The sequence below is a fragment of the Prionailurus bengalensis genome, chromosome A3 (assembly GCF_016509475.1).
Source record: "Prionailurus bengalensis isolate Pbe53 chromosome A3, Fcat_Pben_1.1_paternal_pri, whole genome shotgun sequence".
Taxonomy (NCBI): domain Eukaryota; kingdom Metazoa; phylum Chordata; class Mammalia; order Carnivora; family Felidae; genus Prionailurus; species Prionailurus bengalensis.
In genome coordinates this window covers 19,057,020-19,078,064 of record NC_057354.1, presented here as the reverse complement: position 1 = coordinate 19,078,064, position 21,045 = coordinate 19,057,020, and the positions used below count along the sequence as shown (strand labels likewise).

At 52.7% G+C, this 21,045-nt stretch overlaps 1 protein-coding gene across 3 annotated transcripts in view; it reads left to right on the top strand.

The window, feature by feature from the left end:
- The first annotated feature begins 126 nt into the window (after positions 1-126).
- The window catches only part of PLCG1 (phospholipase C gamma 1), a 36,724-nt gene continuing 15,805 nt past the window's right edge, over positions 127-21,045 (top strand). For 2 of the 3 annotated variants that reach the window (XM_043602373.1, XM_043602372.1), the window contains exons 1-2: positions 127-471; positions 20,856-21,008. In XM_043602373.1, coding sequence (XP_043458308.1) covers positions 255-471; positions 20,856-21,008 — 370 coding nt within the window. In that variant the 5' untranslated portion in view covers positions 127-254. Of the gene's footprint in view, positions 472-16,393; positions 16,413-20,855; positions 21,009-21,045 lie in introns of those variants that run through there. The other variant, XM_043602374.1, reaches the window with a different exon arrangement.

Below are 21,045 nucleotides of genomic sequence, written 5' to 3'. Positions count from 1 at the left end.
AGGCGGGCGGAGGGTCCTTTCCACGGGCGCGCGGGCGCCTTTGTTCCCGGCGCGCGGGCCAGGGCGGAGCCTGCAGGGCCGCCCCGCCCCCCGCTCAGGCTCCGCCCCGTCTCCGCCCGCAGGAGCAGCAGCCGCGGCCCGCTCGCCGGCCGCCTCAGCCACAGCCGCCTGCTCCCGCCGGCCGGGCCTGCGCCGCCGCCGCCTCCTCCGCCGCCGCCCCCTTCCCCCTTACCACCACCCCCAGTGCCGGAGCCATGGCGGGCGCCGCGTCCCCCTGCGCCAATGGCTGCGGGCCCGGCGCGCCCTCGGACGCCGAGGTGCTGCACCTCTGCCGCAGCCTCGAGGTGGGCACCGTCATGACTTTGTTCTACTCCAAGAAGTCGCAGCGGCCGGAACGGAAGACCTTCCAGGTCAAGCTGGAGACGCGGCAGATCACGTGGAGCCGTGGCGCCGACAAGATCGAGGGGGCCAGTAAGTGCGCCCCCCCCTTCCCGGGGCCCGCTGCGCGCGGGGGCCGCGGGGGTCCGCGCCCGGCTCTTGCGCGCGCCGCGGCCCGCGGCTGGAGTGACTTGGATAAACTTTCGGGCCCTCCCCCACACCCTCCGGTCCCCGCCCCCGCCTCGGCCCGGGTGGTCACTGGGGGCGGGGGGCATCCGGGTCCTCAGTCACCTGACAGGACACCCCCTCCCCCAGCCCGGCGTTGGAGGGGGTGGGGGGGAAGTGTTCCAAGCGCTTGGCCCAGAGGCCTAAAAATCCTAGTGGGTCCAAGATCGGCGGGGCAGGGGTCTGGTTCTTCCTAGCTCGGGAGTGGTGTTGGCCAAGGCGAGGGAAGCCAAGGCAGCGTCAGCCCACCCAGCCCCAGAACCTGGGGCCAGACCAGACGGTCACCGCCCACCACCTTTTTTTTTCCCAAAAGACAGTCTTGGTGAAACTTTCTGGGCCCCAGACTGGGCTCCATTTGCAAAGGAACCTTTGGGTTCCCTAAGTAGAAGTTAGGCAGATGTTAGGGTAGGGTTGGTTTTGGATCAGAGCCAGCTCTACTCATCTCTCTTGGGGAGGGTGGAAGGTGGTCCTGTTTGGTTTGGAAAAGCCTGAGAGAAGGCAGTGGCTTTTTTCCCCTGTTGCTGCTTTTGTCCTGAAGCTGAATTTTAGAGGTCTGCGTGGGTGGGCAGTCACCCAAAGCCAGGGCAAGGACTCTTGGTAAAGGGGCCAGGCTCCTCTTGCCCTTGGAAGCACATTCTCAAGAGGTTGGCCCAGAAAGGCCAGCCTCAGTGCCTTGGAGTCAGGTACTTTTTTCAAGAGCGTGCAGCCAGTTTGGGGTCTAGCCCTTTGTGTACTGTGTCCTGTATTCCATGGCTGCAGAGAGCCGGGAGCGGCTACTTTTGGTTTCCTGCCTCTTTGCCTTCTCAGGACTGAGCTTGGCTGCTTTGGGGCAGGTCTCAGTTGGGAGGAGGGAGTTAGGGGATTTTGAAAAACCCCACAGGTCTTTCAGTGTTATTCCACTTAGCGCCATGCCTATGCTGTGGCCGGATGGGCGCCCAGCTCTACCCTCCATTCCCCCGCCTCCAAGTGTGAGAGATAGTGCCGCTACCCTAGGTTGTAGGTTGCTTCCTGCAAGGACCCTCCCCCCCAGAGACTGGTGTTAGAACCAGGTCCATGTGGAGGAGGGGGGTCAGGAAGTGACACCCCCACAGAAACGTCCTACAGACCTCCTTGGGTATGGTGTACACGTGTGTAGATGGGTGAGGAGATTGGGAGGAAGGAAAGTCTTGTGGTGAGGCAGCCATCCTCAGCTACAAGCTCCAGATCTGATGCAGCTGCTGAACTTAGAAATGGCAGCTGCCTTCCTCTGTGCCTCCATCAGCCCTGTCAGCCATCAAGAGAAGATTTTAGTGATTTGAGAGACTGGATTCCAAAGTAGAGGAAGGACAGATACTACAGGGAGCTGAGATAGACTCCAGGCACAGCCCCTTCCTTGCTTTTATGGTGCTCCCTCTGCTCTGCTGAATTGGTGGCACTGGCTGGAGGTTCCTCGATAGAGATTTCCTGGGTAACTAACACTTCAAACCATGTGTGTGACCAGCAGGGGTAAGTGCAGCACACTGGTTGAAGGCAAGGCTGGATTTGAAGCCTGTATATTTGTTGTCTTTCCCTTAGCCAGTTGTTTATCTACTCTCAGCTTAGTTTTCTTATCTGTAAAACGGGAGTGGTAATATATCCACCTTATATGGTTGCTCTGGGGATTAAATAGGAAAATTGATGTAAAACATCTCACAGTGCTTGACACACTGTAAACGTTTAATAAGTGTGAGCTGGTTTTAATAATAACGATAGCATTAATAGACTGTGACTGTCCTCCTCAGCCCTGGACTGGAAATGTTAAGGGAGGTGGAGCGTGGCTTTAGGAGAGGGTGAGAGTATAGGAAGGGAGGAGGATGGGGACCAAGTTCACATTTCACTTAGATCACTACCCGGAAAAAGGGAGGAAATGGTTTTGTTTTGCTTCAACTCTTCTCCTCACCCACCCACCTGTCGTATAGAACAGTACATGACAGAGTAAAACTTATGGAGTAAATCTATGGAGATTTGCACATCTGACTCCTGGGTGTGACTTTCTTATTTGTAAGATGGGGCCTGAACAGAAGGGAGGGGTGTGAAGAGGGAAGAATCCAGTCCATGGTGTCTCCGGTCTTCGGGGGCTGGTGGCAGGAATGCAGAGGACCCACGGCCCCAGCCCCCAAGGGTAGATAAGCTAGAGAAATACAGATTCAGTGATCTTATCAGCTTGGAGCATAGGCAAAGACTATAGAAGGAGTCTAGGCCCTTTGATTTTGGAGGCCCAGGTTGAAGAAGTCTGAGTAAAAATGCTAGTAGATGCTTGTGTAGAGTTCACACTTTTAAAATGGAGCCTCTTGCTGAAGCTGCCCCACTTCTGCCCATTCATGGGGGTACCTTGTTGGTGAGTTCTGATCCCTGCAGCCCCCTCTGCAGGCTTTGAGGAAGTTTGGGCTGCCAGCTGTGATCCCTGCCACCTGGCCTTTTCCTGCTGACTCTGCTAGGGTTCCGTATAGTGCTTGTAGCCTGGCCAAGGAGAGAGGCACTTCTCATACCCTCAGGGTGTCTGTGGACCTGAAGGAGGGATGCTGTGGTTCAGTGAAAATGCACACCGCTCGTGCATCAGGCCTCATTCTGACCCAACTCCATGTTCTCTCACTTTGCCACTCGTGAAATGGGACCTGGCACTTGCTGGTTTCTAAGGTGATAGTTTGGCTAAAAAGAGGGGTGGGGAAGTGCTTTGGTGTCTGTTGTCATGGTGATGTGACAGGAACCAGGTTGATGTTTGGTTTTTTATGTTGCAGATACTGACATAAATGAATACAAAGCAATTATAGACTTCCTGCTGAGTGCTACAGAGACTTTTCATCATATTTTCTTGGCTGATCTTCACAAGGGTCCTGGGTATGTGTGTGTGTCTGGAGTCCTATCCCATTTGACAGATGAGGAAATGGAAATATAGGGAGTGAATTGTGCCATGGAGTGATAGTCCTAGTTTGTGACAGCCTCACTTAGACCCAGCCTTCCAGTCATTGACTGGCTGGCTGGCCATCCCAAGAGGACTCAGCCCCAGGGTCGTGCTGACAGTGGGCCTCAGGCTCCATGTCCCAGTGGTCTCTGTTGCTCCTCTAAGGACAGATTTTTGTGCCTAGACCTGCATTACAGACAGCCTCAGCCTCTCTAGGTTCTGGCTTCACATTTTTCCTTCTGGTGCCTTTCTGGGGTGAGCTGGTTCAGTCAAGGGTCATTGTGGGCACAATGGCCTGTGTGAAGATTCCATGGAGGGTTCTGAATGACAGCCATGCTCTTCTGTGGAACTTTTGGAGCCTCAGGCTTTTGTCTTTGATTCTTGCCTACCCTTCTAGATGCTAGGCCCCTTAGATGGTAAATGAAAACAGGTCCTTGCTCTCAGGGAAACTAAAACAGACAATGATAATTTCTAGTGGTACCTTTGATGGGAGTTGGCCGGGGTAGGGAGGGAGGGGTCAGTATGGTGGCAGAAGAGAGTAAACCGCCCAGACTAGGCAGTGAGGCTCAGAGAGGAGGTGATATTGGGACCAGTTATCTTGGACTTGACCTCTGTGGCTGTCAGGCTGGCAGGGAGACAGACCACAAGGCCTGCTCTGATGGCTGGGCCCAAGGCACCTGAGGTGGGCAGGCTGGGTGTCATGGGGGTTTTCTTTGTGCTGGCTGATTGCTCCCAGTGAGAGATGGGCAAGAACACACGTCCGGATCTCCAGAGCTAGCCATCCCTGCCTGTGTGTTTCCTGTCTGACTGTAGTTTTTCCAGGGGAAGTCAGACCTCTTAGTGTTTCCTTAGCACCCCACGCTTGCCCTAACGTGTGGGTTTCCAGACCAGCTCTGCCAGGCCCCCTTTTTAGCTGGGGCTCTCTCTTTCCTGTGAACGTAGGAAAGGGCCTGCTTCACAGATGACTGGAGAAGCTGAGCATACCCAGCATTGGGCCCCCCCACCCCCACAAGACCTTCAGCTGAGGAGAGCCCTAAGGAGACGTGGCAGTGCGATAAGAGGAGGGGGAATGTTCTTGTGCACCTTTTAGAGGGTTTTGTACATGGCGCCCATGCTTCCCTGGGGGGACATCTTTGAGAAAAGGATAGTAATAGGGGACAAGATTCTAGGCAGAGACAAGAGTAAGGAATGGCCGTGAGCAGCCAATGGTAATTGAGCCACAGTAACTAGAGGTTTGTGGCTAGAATCAGTCAGATCTGACTTTAAGACTCTGTGTGTGTGTGTGTGTGTGTGTGTGTGTGTGTGTACGTACGTGTACACACATACGTACATACACAGATGCATAGGCTTGAGTCACTGGTTAGAGGTCTTGGCCACTAACCTTGTTTTGTGTAGCCTCTTAGAATGAGGAGCATTTATTCAATAAATGTTTGAACACCTCCTCTTTGCCCAGTGCTAGGCACTAAAGGTGAATAACACATGCACTGTGCCATTGAGGAACTCCCACACTCTTGGAAGAGACAGAACTGGGAACATGTAATTATAACCGTGTATCCTGTGTACCATAATAAAGGTCTATACCAAGAGCTCTGTAGCGAGCTCAGCTTAGTGAGCTAGGGTTGAGAGCAGAGAGCCAGGGAACGCTTCCCAGAGGAGGTGACCAGTGAGCTGGGCCTTGACTGATTAAAGAACTTGCCTATGCCCACGCTGAGGCACTGGGGATCCTTATGTGGGGGTTGGGTATGCATTTAGTGTGGTAGAGGTAAGGCTGGGGGTGGTGGGGAGCAGTTCCGGGACAGCCACAGGGTGCCATGCTCATAGGTTACGCTCCGTCTTATAGGCCGTGCCTGTCAGTAGAGGCTGAAGCAGGGCTGTCTTGCATTTTATCTGGGAGAAGTTGAGGGAAACCAGTGGAGCTGCTGCACTTTTCAGGAGAGAGCTGATGAGCGGGGGCAAGACTTCCTTGCTGAGGCAAGGCAGGGATACAGCAGTGGTGGACGGGAGGGGGTCTGGAGGGATGAGCTAGTGGAGCGTAGTAGTTTATAATTTAGCATTTGGGTTCTGAACTCACACTACTTAGGTTGTGTAACTAACTTGCTCTGTGACTTTGAGCTTGTGACTTTCTCTCTGGGGTCCTTGTCTACAAAAGAGGGTTATAGGAATAAGCTGCACTTGTCTCGTAAGGATATTGTGAACATTTGAGGAGAGTCTTCATAAAGTGTTTCACATGGAGTGTGGCACAGTGGGCGTTCTGACAAGGAGGAAGATGAGGATTAAGTTCCCCAGGAGGACCCAGTAGTGGAAGACAGCTAATGTACCTATTGTATTGAGGGTGTGGTGCCTGGCCACCAACCCCTTTGGTTTGGAGACCAGGGGGCCTACCCATTTTCTCTCTCCAAGCTCTCAGCAGCCCTGGTGTTGTTAGGGCTCTTTCCTGCTGCCAACTTTTGCAAGGTGACAGGGTAGTTGGCTGAAAGCAGCTGCCTTGGTATCATATTGGCCTATTTCTGTGTGCCTAGTCCAGAGAAACACTATCTGAGCACATTGATTGGAGACCCCTGTTTTCTGGAAGTGCTTTAATGCTACCACCTGAATATAATAGGGCCTGTCTCTGCCTCTGCTGTCATTGTTCTTGTCAGTCTTTGTTAAGTCATGGCCTCTCTTCCCATTTTGTGCTTTTTCCTCTTATATGGCTTCAAAGAGGTCAGAGATGAATAAGTCAGAGGGAGGAAGTGAGGCCTAATGTCACAAAGGTCTGATATTAGGGGATAGGAGACTTTTTGCCCCCTCTCTATTTCCTTAGAACTGGAGAAGTCAGTGGCAACTTTGAGGAGAGTCCTGGGAGAAATGGGGTGACAAAGGAAGAAGGGAATGTGCTGGTGCTCCGTGTAGAGTGCTCTGTTCGGAGAAGTATGGTGCCTGTGCTTCCCTAGAGGGAACTCTTTGAGAACAATAAGGAAACAGATGACAAGACTCTAGGCAGAGCCAAGGGTGTTGAGTGGCCTTGAGCAGCCGTTGGTAATTGGGCTCTATATGACTGAAGATTTGTGGCTCAAGTCAGATTTGGGTTCGAGTCTCAGCTCTTCCTGTGACCTTGGGTAAGTTACTTTAACCTATCTGAAACTGATTTTCAGCTGTAAAAGTCACTTCCTCATAGAGCTGTATATTAGCAATAGTCAAATGAAGTTGCATATGAGAGTAAGAGATTTTATATGAAAGTGCTCTGCATAGCATTTGGCACTTGTGGGCACTTAATAAGTATTTGTTTAGTATGCTTTTGCCTTAGCTAACTACAGAGCTCAAGTTCTTTCCACCACCAAGCATGGCCACTGGTGGCTGTTCTGAAAGCCTGGGCTACAGATCTGTTTCCTGCTTGTTTTCTTTGTTCCTTTTCTGAGTTTGTGCATGGAGGACTGGAGAATGAGGAGAATTGGGTATTTGAATAGTGCAGTGAGTTTATGGAGCATTTTCTTATTTGTGGTATTGTTTATGTGCCGCCACAGCTGATGTATCGATGGAGGGCAAGAATGGTTAGCCCTCTCTCATAGATGAGAAACCAGGGCCACCAGGGTAAGGTCACACAGCAAGTTCGTGGCAGTGCCGGGACCAGAGTGTAGGATCTCTGATTTCCACTACAGTATTCAGTTTATTTTTCCACTCTTGAGAAAATGACAAAAAGATAGAGTATTCTGGAGGACCAACGTGTTTTTGAATGTGGACAGAGTGATCTGATCTACTCTGCCCTCTGGCCAGGTGTGCTGTTGGACCAGCCCAGGCTTCTGGCTGAGGACAAACTGGACGTAGACCCTCCATCTAGATCATCTGCCACCTTCATCTTGCCATGGCACCTCCAGCAGATGCTTTCCCACACTCTTGGCTGGGGGTGAATATAGCAGGTGATGTGAGGTGGGGGACAAAAAAGCCCTGCTCTGACTTGCTGTTACTGGCTCACGATGATGACTGCACCTCAGCCTCTGCAGGGAAGTGAGGACCTGGGGCTCTGTGCTTGAGGTACTCTGAGAAGGGCCTCTCCTTGATGACAAGCTCAAATGCAAAGATTCATCCAGGTGTTCCTTCATTTGCCTGCCTAGCTGGTGTGTGTTAGGCCTGCTAACATAGACGTGAGAACTGCAAACTCTGCCTTGTTCCCAGTGGTAGTAGGTCTCTAGGCCAGTGTGTTTTATCACTATAGCTACTCTGTCCTTAAAACAACAATAAAAAACCCCCAAACCCCAGCTTTCCTGGGCTCTTGTGACACACTGAACAAGCAAGGCAGCACCGTGCTTCCCTGGCTTTGGACTCTGGCATTTGCTGACATGCCAAGCACCATGGGGTCCAGTAATAAATGTAAAGTTCGAGGTAGGTACAGCCAGAAAGACAGAAAAAATAATTGCAGGACCTGGGGAGTGCTGTGGAGGAAAGACACCAGAGGCTGTTCTGTCAGGAGAGGTGAGAGTGTGTTCTGATAATGAGTAACCCCAGATCTCAGTTGCAGACAACAAGTGAGGCTCATTTTTCACTTCTACTACATGTGTGTGACCATGACAAGCCACTCCACTGGTTCTCAGAGAATGGCCTCAGTGGCTCTGGGTCAGCCTCCTGGTGCAGGGCCCGAACGCTGGGCAAACCAGGCTGGAGAGGGCTTCGGAGACCAGAGGCTGGGGAGGAATTCATTTCTGTGTCTTGGCATGGGCAGTGGTGCAGGTGGCTCTGCTGTTGGGGCAGATAGACTGCCACCCGTGTGGCCGTGCTCTCTGTAGTAAGGTGCCTTTGTGTTCAGAGTTGAGGTACCATAGCTGTGGCACTGCCTCATTGTTATCTCCCTGCTGTGCCCTCCTTGAGCTGCCCCTGAACCTATGATGTTGTGGCCATAGCTTCCTGCTGTTTTCCCGGAGGTAGGGCCTCTCATTGCCTCCTCACCGATGCTCCTAGAGTCCTTTTGCTGGATATGCTGGCACCTCCACAGGGAGCCTTCAGGAGAGGGAGAGGAGGAGGAGAGGTAAAGAAGTGTGGGAAATGGGTCTTCCTTGAATACTCTGGGGTTGGGGGAAGAGGAAGTGAGAACATGGAGTTGGTTGCTTTGGAGGGGGCTGGGGTCCCAGGAGATGGGACTCCAAGAGTCTCTGCTTACCATTTTCACTTAGCTCTTAACATTCCCCCCCACCCCCCTTGTAACACTAGTTCCTTTCGAGGTGGTGCTTGGCTAGCCTTTAAGAGGCTGCAGTGGCTGTGTGCCCAGGCACAAGTACTAGCTCTCTCCCCCACTCATCACCTCCTAGGAACCGGGCCCATCCTGGGGGAAGCAGGGAGGGCTCCTTTTTATAGCCACATGTAGGCTTTGTGTATAGCCTCTGCTGCTTCCTTCCGGGCCCTTCCCGGTGTTGGCGGGTGGCCCTGGCTTCAGTAAGACTCAGGATGCAGAATAAATGGGTGGGGCTTTCTTCTGCAGAAGACTGGCATCTCCTTTGCTGAGCCCATGCCTGGCACAGAGGACTCTGGGGGTAGCAAGCAAATAAAGGAGGTGACTTGGTCCTTGATCCTGGGACGCTTGCAATCTAGAACATGGAGAAAACCGTGAAAGCCCAGAGCCAGCAAGAGGCAATTTGTACCTAAGGCATTATAGGCTGAACCCAAGGGTCCAGACACAATCAGCTTCCTCTGTAGCAGCCCATCTTGCCCTGGTGGAGTCCCTCCTCCTGCTGGGTGGCATGCCAGCATTGGTTAGAGAATCTGTACAAAGGCTATGCGGTGCCTGGGAGCAAGGCATGGGCACGGTGAAGAGTGGGCGGTCTGACGGAAGCTCCAAGCCCTGGCAGTGAACACTGACCAGACTGGTGAGGGGCCGGGCCACAGCAAGTTTGACCACTTGTTTGTGTGAGATCTAATTCTAACTCAGTAGGGGTGGGCCGTTCACTTTGGGGTTGGCTTCCTGTTTTCTTGGACACCTGGGGATATGGCTGAGCTGAGGGAAGTGGTTGTTTAAGGGATGGCCCCAGGTCACAGTGTCCTTGGGTTGGCCTTGTCTGTGGGGGGAGTAGGGCATTGACCACACTGGGCCTTTGGCTGTGAAGCTGTGGGTGTGTGGTGGGTAAATTCTAACCCCACAGGATTTGAGTGACTTTAGCCTCAGGCCCAAGAGTGTGTGTCTGAGTTCATGGAGTGACTAACCCTGGGAAGGAGAAGAGGAGCTGGCCACAGGTTCCAAAGGCTTTTCAGCCTGCTTGGGGGCAGGAGGTCAGCAGTGGGGGTTGGCAGTGGTGGGGCGCAGGGGGTGATAGATTCTCTGAGGCTCTGCAGACCACTTCCCCCAATTCCAGCTAATTTTCCTCCACCTGTTGGGAGGCAACTTTCCTCTTCCTACCCTAGTCACTTCCTCTACCCAAAGAAGTAGCAATTGAGTATAATGTGCCTGTTGGCCTTTCTTGGAAACTCTCAGCATATCCACTGAGGAGGTTAGAAAGGGTAACATATGTCACTTTGTCCAGGATTTTATTCAGGGCCCCTTGAGACCAGCAGTGAAATACAGAGAGTATCCCCTCCAGTGACCAGAGAATGCCTGGTGCCTGAACCATTTCCACAAGGATGTCCTAGTCCCTGGCCTGAGAACTGGCCCACAGTGGGAGGATGAGACTCTGCAGGCTGGGGTGGGAGGCAGCGAGGAGCCTTTAGGGGAGGTGAGGCCAGAAGCCGTCTTAAGCGGGTAGAACTAGGAAATTAAAATCAGGAGGGGGAGGTCCCAAGGTAGCCATTCCTGTTGACCAGCCCCTAGCTGGGCTTCCTGGGGAGGCAGTGAGTTCCCGTCACCTTGGAGTGAGGTCAGAGGCTAGAAAATGCCTCAAGGCCTTGCCTGCCCAGGAAGTAAAAGGAGGACAAGAAGAGTGCCTTGGCTTGGTCTGGCATGGCCCAGAGGGAGTGTGGCCAGATGCTGAGGAGAGGCTGGCTCAAACAGGAGAGCCTAGTGGGGTGCTCAGAAGAGGGTGTCTGGGCGAGCAGGCCTTGCCTTCATGACTTCTTTCATTACTTAGTACATTTCCAACCTCCTGGTCAAGGTTGACTCTGCTGGGGGTTTAAGGGCTGGCCCCCTACCTCCCTCCCACTCCGCTTCCCCCAAGAAGGAATAGGGCTTGTGTGGTAACACGGAAAGCAAAGAGGCAGGGAGCCAGGGCCGGCATGGAGCTTCACAAGGAGCTCCGCAGAGGAGGCCACTGCTGTCCCCCTCCCATCTGCCCTCCCACCTCAGCCCCTGTGGTTTGGATCCCCAGTCAGAGGCCCCTGTTGTTTCTTTGGGGGAGGAAGGCCTAGATTTTTTTGTCTTCCAAGGCATTCCATTTCCTGCTAGGCCCTGGGGACTAAAAGTTGACAGGCACAATCCATGCCCTCACGGAGCTCACACTCCATTGGAGAAGACAAAACACGCATAGGATTCCTACTCATCTAGGTGCTTGGTAAACATTGTTGTGATAATAAATAAAGCTAGTAGGGCTTGTCCAAGGATTAGGTTGCAGGTGTTGAGAGAAAAGGAAGTGTTAAGAATGGTTCCAATGTTTCTAGTTCTTGTATCTGTTGGGAGGTGATGCTGTTAGCTGACCCATGAGGTGTGACAGGAGGCCTGGGTTTTGGTGAGAGAAATGTTGAAGAGTGTTTTTGGGCTTGAGGGGTTTACTTTGAGTTGTTTTTGAGGTGAGCACGTGGAAATGGCAAGTAGTAGTTGGACCGAAGGGTCTGAAGTTTAGAGGTGAGGACCGTGGTGTCTGTAAGAGGAGGAACTGAAATCTGCGCATCAATAACTGGGAAAAGGTAGAACATTGGGAGAGGAGAGGACCTTGGCCTCAGCCTTGAGAAAGGCCAGTGTTTAATGCGGATAGGCCTGAAGCCCAAGAAGAAGGGGGAAACTCAGGAGAAGTTATGAAGGAGAAGCCAGGGGCAGAGCTCCAAGCAGGAGGCAGGCTGTGGTCAACCTTGTTGACTGCTCTGAGGGTCAGGAAAGAGGACGATGGAAAAGTGACTTAAACTCAGTGCTCTGGTTCTCCTGGTGGCCTGAATATACGAGGGGGAACAGTTCATTGGACTTTTGAGGTGCTGGACAGTTATGGGACCTGGCCCTGCTGGGCCCTTAGCTTCTTCTGTAGCTGGGGCCTGGCAGACACAAGACATCTAGAAAAAAACTTGGACAGCATCAGCCTGTGGTGGTGGCACAGGTCAGAGTTTACAGGACCTCTGCCTGGGGGGGCTGACCCATGGGCTGCCTGGGGAGTTATTTAGGTCTGGATAGGAAAGTTGGAGCAAGCCCTTGTCCATAGTGCAGCTTTCCCCTGTTGTGGCATTGAAGGCCAGTGTAGGCTTGCTGTCCCTTACCCTCTTCCATGAAACTGAATGCCCACCCCCACCTCCAACATCCGAACTGCTTCATTGATGCCTTGGCTTCCATGATCCCCTCTGCCTGACACAGACAGATCAGCCCTTCAGACCTGCCTTCTACAGAGCAGTCTGAGAAGTCCCTGAGAGCCCTGCTCACTTTCTCTGTGCTGTCAACACCACAGACATCTCCCTGTTGTTCCATCTTTGCACGACCTTACAGTTATCTGCTTCCACATCTGTTTCCGCCATCAGCCAGGGGCTTTTCTGAAGGGCAGGAACTCAAGTGCCTTATTGATCTTTGTTTACCCAGGACTCAACCCAGGCCCTGATACTGAGTAGATAGGTGTCTAATACTTGTTTGATTAGATGATGGAATGAATGAATAAGCATAATAGGCAACTGCTCAGCTCTCTCCCAGCTTTGAGTTCTCTGGGTGGGGCCTCCTTTCCTTTCCTTCCTTTGTGGCCTAGGCATGGTGTTCCCATCTCTGACATCGATGGGATTAGTCTAGCATTATAGGCAAGAGGCTGCCTGTCTGGGTGGTGTGAAAGCTATGGGCCATGCAGAGGGCCATGCAGAGGGTCCTAGTTCTGCCATGAACCACCATGTGACCAGCACAAGACCCTTTGGAACCTCCATTTTCTCATTGCTCCAAAGAGGAGATTCATCTAGAATCTAGACTTTGGATGATTCATGTGCTGGCAAGGATCCTTTACAGCTGTAACCTGAAGCAGTTAGTACATATGGGTTCAAGGTCCCATGTAGGAGGACCCTGCAGACTCCATCCAGCTGTCTGAATGGCCTTTTCCTGTTTATCAAGGTGGGAGAGGGCCCAGACACCGAGTCAGACCTGGCTGCCCTTCTCAGTCAGGTGTTTGGGGAGGAGTGACTGATGAAACCCCAGCCAGAAGCAGAGGCTAAACTCTGCCCTGGTACATCCTGGACTCCCAGATTCAACCAGGGTTGCCTTGTGTACACCCTGGGAAGGGGCTGTGGCCTCTTTCCCCTGCTACTCTGGTTTGAAAGCAGCTGCTGCACAGGAATGGGAAGAGATAAGCCCCATCCTCACCTTTTCTTTGTTGAGTGACCCTGTGGCCCCAAGTTTCTGAGCCTCAAACCTTGTCTGTAAAATGGAGGTACGTAGCTACCACCCCCCTCCCCCCGTCCCCACTTTTGACTTCCTCTCTGGTGGGAGCTGGGAGCTGCTTCTGACTGTTTCTGTTGGAAAGTAAGAGGGGGAAGGTCACAGTCTCAGAACAGAGGGGATTGGGGGATCTGAGGGGAACTCTCCTTACAGAGGCCTTGAGCAGCGTGGTGACTTCTGGCCCATTCCATGTCCCCTGCTTCCAGCTTTGTCAGGTGTTTTTCCCACCTGTGCCTAGGTTCTGTCCTTGCCTCCCTTCCAGGCACCTCCATCCTTCCCCTTCGGAGGTCTGCAGGCTGTGAAAGCTGTATCTTCTAGTTACAGCTGCCTGGGGGCAGAGTGTCTTTGTCTCTGGCTCCCTCTGAAGGGGGCTCTGGACTGCAGTGCCTGCCCTATCCTTGGGGTGCTGCACGGGAACTTGTGTAGGGGTGACAGAAGTAGGGGGCCAGGAATTGGGCACAGAGCAGTTGCTTCCCCTCGTGGCTTCCTTCCTCCATCTCGGCATCCTCTGAAAGAGAAGGGTCCGTTCCATTTGTGTTTCCATTTGTGTTCCCTCTCCCTGCATGTGTAGTTTCTTTAGAGGGTAATGAAAGAGGTGGTGGGGTGGGGTGGGGGCAACTGGGAATGGCCCATTTGTGTACCCCAGGCTGTACTTGGAAGGGCTAATGATGGAAGAGCATTTGGGGGGAAGATTTTTTTTTAAAGATTTTATTTTTAAGTAATCTCTACAGTCAGTGCAGTGCTAAAACTTGTGACCCTGAGGTCAAGAGTCACATGTTGTACTGAATGAACCAGGTGCCCCACTGGGGGAGATTGTCCATCTCTCTGGACTTGCTCTTCTGAATCTCCCGGTGGCCTTGGCTTAGAGCCAAGGAGGGCAGAGTGCTGAGGGAGCCCTGCTTTTTCTGTTCCTCAGAGCTCCACTAGCTTCCTGTGGTTCCCATCAGCTGCAGCAACCTTTGTGTAGGGACTTCCCAGTATTTCCAGATAGCACTGGCCCCCAGGGGCCATGTCTCCCCCCTCCTTCCCAACTGTGACCACTCCTTCTTTCTTCTATCCCCATAGTAAACCTCACCAACTTCTGTATTTGCATATTGGTTGTAGCTCCTCTGCCTTTGTTGCCCCACTGCACCACCTCTTCCAGGAAGCCATCCCTGATACCATCTTTGAGCATCTTTGGTCTTTGCTGCCTTTGTTAGATAACGAGCTTTGGAGTCTAACTCATGTGTTAATTCTTGCTCCTTAGCACTCTGTAAACATTTTGAGTCCTCCCAGGACCTAGGTTTTGGGAATGGAAAGAGCCAAATGTAGTATCTTCTTTGGGGAGCTAGCTCGCAGCCAGTGACCTAGGTACCTGGAAGCACTAGACAGTGTGACAAGAGTGGCAGAGCACTGGGTATGCCACTGGACTGGGCCTGATGGAGAGAAGGTGGGCCTGGCATGTGCAGAGGCTTGGAGGGAGGAGTGTGGGCTGAGAGCTGATGGGCTGGGGTCCTTGCAGTTTGCTGCTTTGATTGGACCTGGCCTCTTTGGAGGAGGGTTGGACTTCCCCCAGCTTCCCCCAGCACCCTCTGCAGGCTAGGCACACAGGCCTGGAGGAGATCTAGAAGTCCACATACCACGGGTGGGAGTAATGAAAACCCCCAGACCTGACCAGATAACATTCACTTGCCTCTTTCAAGCTCTCTGGATTTGGAAAAACAAACAAACAAAACGTTCATACTTACCATGAGTTGTAATTCTTATAAATTGCAAAATGTGTGTGTGTGTGTATAATATATTTCTGTATGAATAATTTTTGCAGTTTCATCAATTAGCTTGCCTTGTAAAAGGAAAAATATTTCACTGAAAGCATGTTTCATATCCAGAAATTTGTGATATGGGCCACTTCCTTCTGTTTTTTTTGTTGTGCTAGTGGTGGTGTTCTTGGCCATATGTTCATCATTTGGGGGGTTTAATTTTCAGTATGTCATTCTGTCTCTTTCTGGTGAGATCACTTTGGTGTCTCTTATTGACATCTCATAGTAGCCCAATGAAGAAGGGGCCAGTAGTGGTGATCCCAATTTGCAGGTGAGGAAAATGAGGCCCAGAGGTGGGGCTGTGCCTCCTGCCTGCCTTTCCAGTGTTTGGTGTTCATGATCCTTCTCTGTACATCCTCCTTGCCCGATGGGTGGTTAATTGACCAGTAGGTTTGGAGGACCTCTATCTTTGTAGGGCTGTTTGGAAAGTGGCTTCACTGGGGGCAGGGGACGCTAGGATACTGGTTCTTGACCAAGAATCTTGGGTCTAATTTAGAATCTTGGATTTGATGCTGGGCTCCCTTCTCCCTGTCCCAGGGCCTACCATAGGTAGAATGAAATCTGCTATGGATCAGGATTGGCTGGTTCTCCTGAGCCATATTCATTAAGATACCCTGATAAAGGTTTGGTGCCTCCCCGCCCTTCCCCCCCCCCCCCAATACCCTTTCTCTTCTCTATTGTTCCTGTACTGGGCAACAGGAGGGCTGGTGGGGCACTTGTGGCTCCACCTGATGTCTGGGAGGGGTTGGGGAGCAGGATTCTAAGACCGGAAGCAGCTCTTCCCTCAGAAGAGCCTAGCATAGACAGGTCCTCTCTGGTCATTGTCTTCAACCCCTTCTCAGGCTGCAAACTGGCTGCCTGTCATTTAGCTTGTCCCCTTCATGGCACCCTCTCCTCTCCTCATGCAGTAGATTGGGTGCTGTCCCAGAGTTAGGGACCTACTTTCCCACAAAGGCAAGTTCTAAGCTGGCCCTGAGAGCAGCAACAGTACTCTTTGTTGTTTGTCTAGCTACCCACCTCTCAAAGTGCATGGGATCAGTTCTGGGGCTCAGATGAGGAAACTGAGGCTCTTAAAGGGAAATTGACTACCATTACTGGTATGTCCAGAAGGCAGTTGCTCTTCAAGCCTGCCTGACCCAGCCATCCAGCATTGAGTAACTGCTGGTCTTTAGTCTCTGTGGCAAGGAGTCTGTCCCTGGGCCAAAAGAGGAGAGAAGGGCGGGGGTTTCCTTGTCTGGTCATGCAAGCTTTGGTTTTGCAGATTCAGTCTTGTGGCATTCTGCCTCAATGCTTAGAGCTGGCCCCTGCCACCAGGCAACGAGCCTGTTTCCTTCTGCATAAAAATCAATCCAAGGTTGGGGTGGTCAAGGCAGGTCAAGGTTGAGTCTCCTCTGTGAATATCTTTATGTCATAGTCTGTTTGCATGTGATGGTCAATTGGCTGTCCTAACAAAAACCTTCATTTTATCCATGGTCTGCCAGAGAGGAGAGCAGACTGAAGCCCAGCTATACGCTTGGAAACAGGATTTGAAAATTGATCTTTGTGATTTCAGATCTTTTTGTCTCCCGTTCTGATGCCGCACCATAGGGTGCATACGCCTCAGATCTTGATGAGTGTGCAGGTGGGGTGCTGTGGCTGCTGTGGCTGCAGGGACTGCAGGCTCAAGAAGCAGCTCCTGGCTTAGAGCATGTTTGCGTGCACTGATCTGAACTTTGGTCCCAGGAGCCTCACTCCTCCATGGTGCCCCATCCCCGTGAACTCCTTTTTTGAGCTAGGGAAATGGCTGCTTGTATTCTTTTCCTTTGGCTGAAGCAGCTGCGGCCTAGCTTTACCTCTCCTAGGTCTGGGTTCACTCCCAGCAAAGCCCTGGCAGATGGCTGCATTGGTTTCCCCTGCTGCTGGCCCCTTGGACTCCATGTTAACACATTAGGCACATAGGCAGGCAGGGGTCAAAGCTCCTTCAGACATCACTGGGATCATTGGTTCCTGGCAAAGCCCTTACTGCAACACTGTGAGGTAAGAAGAATTGCCAGTTTACTAATGGGGAAACCAAGGCCGAAAGAGTGAGGGCCTGCCCAGGGCTGCAATTTAAGACCTGTGTGGTTCTCCTCTGCTAGGTGTGGGCAAGCCTTCAGGAAGGGGATGGTCAGGGCAGGCTTCCTGAGGGAGTGGGAGGAGGCAGATTGCCACAGGACCCCCAGGCTTGTGCCCGGAGTTCCAGGCAGCCTGGCCATCAGAAGGTCCTCAGCCCGCAGAGCTGGCATGTGATGCCAGTCCCTGGCCCAGGTGCAGGTTACCCCAAAGCCTCTCTCTCGAGGATTAGTCTCTATATCTTCGTGAGGATGTGTGGGTGATTAAATGCCCGGGATAGTTTTATCTTGTTACTGTCCACCACAGCCATGCCGGGAGTGGTGATACTCATGCGATTCCTAAAGCATGGGCCTCAGGAACCTGGTCCTCCAGCACACCATGCCTCCGGACAGGCTGAGCTTGGCCACATTGTGCTGATGGAACCCCAGGCCCTCTCAGGTTGGAGTGAGCTGGAAGATGGGCCTTTGTCATTGGTGAAAGCCCTACACTGTCTTGTGCCACACAGCAGCAGTTGTGAGATCCTGCCCCCGTCCTCACTGTCTCACTTGCCTGTTTCCAGCCTACCGAGGGCCTCTCAGTACCCTGGCTTTTCTTTTCCCCAGTGTTCCTTGAACATTGTTTTCCCATGGTTGTGAGTGGGTGATGAGTGCTGGGTCGTGGGTCTCTGGAAACAGGGTGCTACTCTCCTGCTCTTCCAAGTAGTTCTCCTCTCCTCTCCAAGCTCCCAGGTCCTGGGAGGGTCTCTGTCCCTGCCCTTCCTGTTCTACTGCAGTTCTGACCCAGACAGCTGGGGTGGCTCGGCCTCCCCCTCCCCCCAACTAAGGCAGAGGCCATGCCTGTCCCAGGGAGTCTCCTCGCCTGATGGCAGTCCCTGGGGGACCAGTCCTGGCTCTCTTAGGAAAGGAGACCCTTTCTGTGTTTGTCTGGGAGGCAGGAGGATGGGAAGTGGGGTTGGGAGGTGACATAGGATATGACTTTTAAGAATGTAGTAGAGCATCTCACCAGGCGTTACATCCTTTTTAGCCTGCTGTTGCCTTGATGCATTTGGAAGGCATCAGGACCAGGCTGGCACTTCCTTATGTGGGGGAAGTATAAGGGATCAAGTGTGGCTAAGCGGGAGCTGGGGAGACTTGGACACCTGGCCTGGAGCTGCTCTGTAGCTGCTCGGCCTCCCTGGGTCTTGTCTTAGACAGGAGCCCATTCTGCCTCCAGCCTAGTCTCAGGGGAATGTGCCCAGGAGCACAGGACAGGACAGAAGTTCTCCTGGGCCTGCTGGCAGTGTGTGTGTGTGTGTGTGTGTGTGTGTGCGCTTGCGTGTGCATGCACATATGCTCGTGTGTGTGTGTGTTCTTGCGTGTACATGCACATGTGCTCATGCACCCACACAGGGCTCCATGAGGCCTAGCCCCAAGCTTTCAACTGACCCTCTAGCTGCCTGCCGAGCAGTAGGCACGTCCTGGACTACTTCTAGTGATAGGCGGGCAGCTGAGAGGAAGGGCCCAGGCTGTGGAGCATGCAGGCCCTGGCATAGATGCATTTGTGTGTGTGAGGTTGTGTGCCTTTGTGAGAGGTGTGGGAGGGAATGACAGCAGCTCTGCACCGGAAAAGTGTGCTGGTTTCTGTTTCAAAGGGCAGGGTTTGTGGTTATTCTGCAGTTTCTGATCTGGGCATTTCCCCTGTTCAGCTCCTCCTTCCATCCTTGGAAACTATCTTCTCAGGCTGGGTTTTTGTGACTCAGTTCCCCCCACCCTCCCTGTTTCTACCTGAGTGTAACTCCTTGTTTCTAAACCCTCCCCCGCTTTTTGTGGCCCCTTCCCCCACCTGTGTGCCTGCTTTTTTCATTTGTTCATTCAGTCCTTCAGCAAGCCTGGCCTAGGGGGAGATGAGGAATGTTCTCTCTCTCCCTCCTCTCTCTCTCTCTCTGTCTCTCTCTCTCTCTCTCTCTCTCTCTCTCTCTCTCACACACACACACACACACACACACACACACACACACACACACAAGTATTGCCACGAGGAGTCATGGGTGTGATTGCTGTAGGATTCCAAGTTGGGTCTTTGGAGGGAGAGGATGGAGCCTGGGAGGTAGATAGTCCATCCTAGGGACTGGGACGCAATGGGTGATAAGAAGCACTGGCCATTCTTGCGCTTGGTCCAGCTGAGTTTAGATGGTGCAGAAAAGATGGGAGGGAAGAAGCTGGGGGTGTAAATCACTGGGCCCCACCAAGAAGGGCCTTGAAGGCCAGAGAAGGAGCATGTTCTCCTCAGTGAGCAACTTTGGGAAGGATCAGAACAATGTTATTTTAAGGATTCAGAAAACTTAGGAAGGGTGGCTCATGGGTAAAGAGGACTTGGGGGTGAGGGCAGGGGTTTCAGCAGGAGGACCAGGCCTAAGGGGTTGATGAAGGCAAGGGAGCAGGGAGTGAGGTCCAGGTAGAACCAGTAATGCTGTGATGGGAGCAGCTGGGGTTGGGGCTAGAAGCAGTGCCTCTATTTCAGGTGGGATAGATGAGGCACACCTGGGGCTGGAAGGGGAGGAAGAGGGCCTGGTTCTGGACCCCTTAGGGCATTCAGCCAGAGTGGTGTACAGTTGGAGCTGGGAGGGCACTGGGGTGGACCGTAGTGTGCTAGAGCTACTCCTGGCTCCAGATCTTCTGGGCCAGTCTGGGTTGAGAGCATCTGAAGGGGCTGTAGTGCCAGGGCAGTGCTCAGGGAGAGTCCTCTCTGGTGGTAAGCCAGGCTTCTTCTATTTGAAGAGATCTTCCCTAAAGCCGTCTCTATCTGGCTTGGAAAGTCTGCCCTCTCCAGGGTCGCAGCCAGCACCGGGCGATCATGTGGGTGTGTGGCGGGAGGCAGCCCTTCTCTGTGCTGCGCAGTGCTAGGGCCCTCTCCAGGCCTGGGGCTAGAATCTGTGCCCCAAGCATACTTTGGTGAGGGAGCAGAGGAAGGGAGCTTGCATTGAATGAGCTCTGGTGTGCCACATACAGGGCTGGGCAGTTTTGGCTCTTAGGACTTTTGATCTTACTAGCACCCTCACTGTTACTTGTTACCTGTGTTAACAGATGAAACAGTGGGGTCAGAGCGTTTGTCATTGTGCTGAGGTCACACAGCTGGTGGGAGGTAGAGCTGGGATTCTAGTCCAGGCAGTCTGATCCCAGAGTCCATGTATGTTTTTCTACCACCCTGTTTACTAGAGAAATTCAGTCAAGCCCTTGGCCTTATATATGGTAAAACTGAGACTGGAAGAAGTTAAATGAGTCACTTGGCATCATCTCCCTTATTAGTGGCTGAGGCAGGTTGTCTCCCATTCAGGCCCCTGTGCTTCCCTGATGTGTACTGTGTCAGGGCAGGAGAGCACCAGGCCCTTTGACAGTCAGGAAGGGGAAACATCCCTTTGGATACCCACTGCCAGGCCTCTTGCTGAGACTTGCTTGGGCATGTCTTTAGGTGGTGAGCCTTTTCAGGGGTACATCAGTCCCCTGGGCCTGATCCCTCATTTCTCCCATGGATCCTGAGACAATTTGGGTCTTCCTAGCCCTGCCCTGGGACTTTACAGTTTGGTTTGTGTGTTTTGTGTCAGGAAATGGTCCTCACAGAAGAACAGCCTTAGTCCCCATTTCTCTCTCTTAGAGTCCAGCTTTTTTCCAGGTCAGAGTGACCTGTCTACATTCTCAGCAAGGGAAGGTACACAGGATGGGGCTGTCTGCTCCCTCAGACAGCTCAGCTTTTAGTAGAGGCCTGCCCTTAGGCTTAGCCCAACTCTCTTTTACCACCTAGTGGGACTGTGAGCATTCCTGGCTCTGCCCCTGGACAGGGTGTCTCTCTTTGTCATCCTTCCCTGAGGGAGAGTATGGGAATGAGTGAGGAAACCAGGCTGCCCTCATTTTGGTGTGGACTCAGAGACCCCAGCCTGATCTTGGTCTCTTCTCTGTCTTCCTAGTTGACATTCGAGAAATCAAGGAGATCCGCCCAGGGAAGACCTCACGGGATTTTGATCGCTACCAAGAGGATCCTGCTTTCCGAACAGACCAGTCACACTGCTTTGTCATACTGTATGGGATGGAGTTCCGCCTGAAGACCCTGAGCCTGCAAGGTAGGAGTCCAGGGTCTGGAGGAGGTGTAGGGGGTAG